The sequence below is a fragment of the Fonticula alba genome, assembly GCF_000388065.1.
Source record: "Fonticula alba strain ATCC 38817 unplaced genomic scaffold supercont2.2, whole genome shotgun sequence".
In the NCBI taxonomy this organism is placed as follows: Eukaryota; order Rotosphaerida; family Fonticulaceae; genus Fonticula; species Fonticula alba.
The window spans coordinates 1,897,018-1,900,414 of NW_009242972.1; the positions used below are offsets into that span (position 1 = coordinate 1,897,018).

The 3,397-nt window shown below is 67.5% G+C and overlaps 1 protein-coding gene across 1 annotated transcript in view; it reads right to left on the minus strand.

Moving 5' to 3' along the window:
- H696_01425 (hypothetical protein) overlaps positions 1-3,397 on the minus strand; it is a gene marked incomplete at both ends in the record, with an annotated part of 12,616 nt that overhangs the window by 1,437 nt on the left and 7,782 nt on the right. Inside the window, 7 exons of the mRNA XM_009495321.1 lie at positions 256-386; positions 536-718; positions 815-1,102; positions 1,304-2,216; positions 2,362-2,429; positions 2,632-2,841; positions 3,059-3,250. Of these exons, the coding sequence (XP_009493596.1) occupies positions 256-386; positions 536-718; positions 815-1,102; positions 1,304-2,216; positions 2,362-2,429; positions 2,632-2,841; positions 3,059-3,250 (1,985 nt within the window). The remainder of the gene's footprint in view (positions 1-255; positions 387-535; positions 719-814; positions 1,103-1,303; positions 2,217-2,361; positions 2,430-2,631; positions 2,842-3,058; positions 3,251-3,397) is intronic.

Genomic DNA, 3,397 nt, shown 5'->3' on the forward strand with positions numbered 1-3,397 from the left:
GGAGAGGGAAAAAGAGAGGAAGACAGAAGGGAGAGACAAGGAGAGAGAAGGAGGGAGAAGGAGAGACAAGGAGAGAGAGAGAAGGAGAGGGAGGGAGAGGAAGAAAAAGAGAAGGAGAGGGAAAAAGAGAGGAAGATAGAACGGAGAGAGAGAGAGAGAGAGAGAGAGAGAAAGAAAGCGCTCCCATGCAAATGAGGTCGCCGGCAGTGACAAGTGCGCGTGCGGGCGCGCGCGCACGGCGGGCGGGACACGCACGTTTCGTAGGTGCTGTTTGTGTGGGGCACAAAATAGAGCCCGGCCAAATCCGAGCGGTTCAGCGGCAGCGACGGCTGGATGGTGTTGGCCACGGCGTCGCCCTGCGGGATGCCGGGGATGAAGTTGGTGGACTGCGATTTCCCCGGGCAGGGGGGAGGGGGGCCATGTTAGCGCGCAGCCCTGGGCGCAAGGAGCGCGGAAGGGAGAGCAAGAGGAAAAAGAGCAACCCCCAGAGGGGCATAGCAGCCTATCGGCGGCGCCCCCTGCGAGGCCTCCGTACCAGGCTGATGAAGAGCTTGACCGCGCCGTCGACCACATGCGTGCCGAGGGACTGCTGGTGGCTGAGAGCAAAGGCATCGGCGGCGATGGTGGCCGCGGGGCCCTTGCTGCCGCGACTGGCGGTCGCGGCCGCCGCGTCACCGCCACCAAAGCGCAGGAGAGAAATGCGCGAGTAGAGCCAGTTCTGCCGGGAGGGGAGGCACGTCAGACGCCGGGCACCGGGCGCGGGAGCCAGGAAGGCCCACCAGGGGACCAGGGGGGGGGGGGGACCAGGACATACCATGCTGTGGGAAATGATGGCCAGGGTCTCCATGCGGGCGGGGCTCAGCTCGAACTTGAGCGCCGCCTCCGACAGGACGGTCGACCCGTCGTCGTATGCCGAGAAGGGGGACACCGCGCCCGGGGAGTAGTACGTCGGTCCGGAGCCAATGTGCGACCGGCCGAAGTCCGCATGCTGGGCCGGCTTGTTTCGGTAGTCCGGCTGCTCGGTCTTGCGAATGGACCGCATGCGCGCGCGGTCCTCGTCGAAGTCGCGCCGGCACAGCTGGTCCGCGGTGAGGAAGTCATTCTGCAGCCGAGGAGCACCAACCAGGGGCAGGGTGGCCGGCCGGGGGATGGGACAACCCCCGCCCGATTCCGCGAGCCCAGCAGCAGGCCGAGAGTCAGAACGCGCCTTCCAAGAGACCCCCCTGGAGCAGGAAGAAAAAAAAAGACGGCCGAACGCGTGCGCCGGGGAGGGGGGGGGGGGGGGACCACCACGCTTGCGCACCACGCAGATGTTTTTGAAGAGATGCTCCAGCCGGTCGGCCGAGGGTTGCAGGTCGCTCGGCAGGATGTCATACGAGGCCTGCTCGATGCCGGACACCAGCAGATTGTTGCTGGCCCGCGAAAGGATATTCTGCCCGAGGGTGTAGTACTTCTTCACCAGGGCCACGGCCAGCTGGACGATGGAGTCCCGACATTCGGCCGGCAGGCCCAGGCGCTCGGACCGCGACGACACGAAGGCCAGCTCGGCCAGGATGGCCAGCAGCCGAGCCGCCGACCGGAGGACCGGCGGTCCGCTCGGCTGCGGACACACCTCCGGCACCGGGCTTTCCGCGCTCAGGGCCGCCAGGCTGCCGGCCGGCAGGGCCCCCGCGTGAACCTCCGCCGGCCCGGCCCCGGCATTGTACTCGAACAGGCGGTTGACCTCTTGGAAAATCTCCAACGAGATGGTCTCCGCTCGGGAAAAGAGCGCCGGCAGGAAGGCATCCATCATGAAGCGCCGCAGGTAGTCGCTGAAGCCGAGGACCGCGGCCGAGCCCGGGGAGCCCGACCCGGTGGACCCGAGCCCGGCCCCGGGCCCGGCCGAGGAGTCGCCCCCGAGGCCGGGGCTCCCGCCCGCCGGCCCCGGCGCCGGTCGCTTGGCCGCCAAGGTGTTGATGCTGCCGCCGATGGCAAAGTAAAACTTCTCCATGGCCAACTTCCCATAGTTCGAGGGGACAAACTCCGGCGGGGCAATCGACAGCGAGGCCTTGCACCGGCGGAAGCAGACATCCGTGAAGGACCGAATGGGGCCCGTCACCACGATGGTCAGGCAGGCATTCGGCATGGCCAGCAGGCGATGCCCAGTGACACCGGTCTGCCCGGCCGATGTGCCGGATTCGGCGTCGGGCCCGAGAGTGTGCAGAAGCCCATGAGAGCTGCCCAGTGGGCCGCCGGTGGGGGAGCGGCCAAAGCCGGGCCCCGGGGGGGGGGGGGGAATCCAGGCGGCAGAGAGGCGAGGGTGAGTGTCTGGCGCATTTGCGCATCAGCCAGCGGGGAAGCACAGCGGAAGCAGGCACGAACCTGGTCGAGTGGGCACGCAGGTGGTCGGTCACGGCCAGCGATGCGCGCGAGTTGGCCAACTTCAGGAGCTGGCCTCGGCCAAGGACGGGGAGAGGAGGTTAGACAAAGCGGCGCCCCCACCGGGCCAGTGCAAACAACATGCCCCCCCCCCCCCCCCCCCCCCCCCCGGCCATCGCTCCGTGTGTGTGTGTGTGTGTGTGTATGAGAGAGAGTCCCTCCCTCGTGCTCGTTGCACACCCCTTGCAGCTGCTTCCCGGGGTGGAGACGCACCCCCCGGCCCTGGGCATTGATGGAGTCCACGGAGGCACCGGGCTTCTTGGCGACCGTTTGCGGGCGCTTGAAGCCGAAGATGCCGCCCGAGTCGGAGATGTTCTGCGTGATGGTCTTGGACATTTCCGACAGCGAGGCCATCGTCGCGGCCAGGGTGGAGCTTGTATCGATCGACCGGATGGACAGGTAGTCGTCCATGAAAACGCGGAGCTGCACAGCGAGCAAGAAGCCGGTGAGTCAAATGCGCGTGCTGGCGGGCGGCCACACAAAGGCCGGGGCGCAGGCATGGCAGCGGCCCTGAGGGAGGGCCAGCCGGCCTGCTCTCTCCCCCAGCATGCCCTGTGCGTGTGTTCAGATGCAAATGTGTGCACGGCCGCATGTGCGCGTGTGCGCGTGTGCGCGTGTGTTTGAAAAGCAATGCGCGCACCTCCCGATCGATGGCAATCCAAATGGGCTCAATGGGCGGGAAGCGCGCGTGCGCATTCGACGAGATGGTCTGGTACATGTCCATGTGGGACTTGGGCGGGGCCGAGCCCACGGGAATCAGGCCGAACTCCACGGCCGCGCAGCGGATTTCGTGCGAGATGTACAGGTGCAGCTCGTGGCACAGGCCCGACAGCTGGAAGAAGGCCGCCAGGAGTTCCCGCACGAAGGTGGCATCGCGGAAGGCCACCGCCGGGGTGGGCCCAGCGGCGCCCCCGGTCCCGGGGCCGGCGTCCCCCGCACGGCCGCCCGCATCGCGCGAGGCAGTGCCATCAGACCCCGG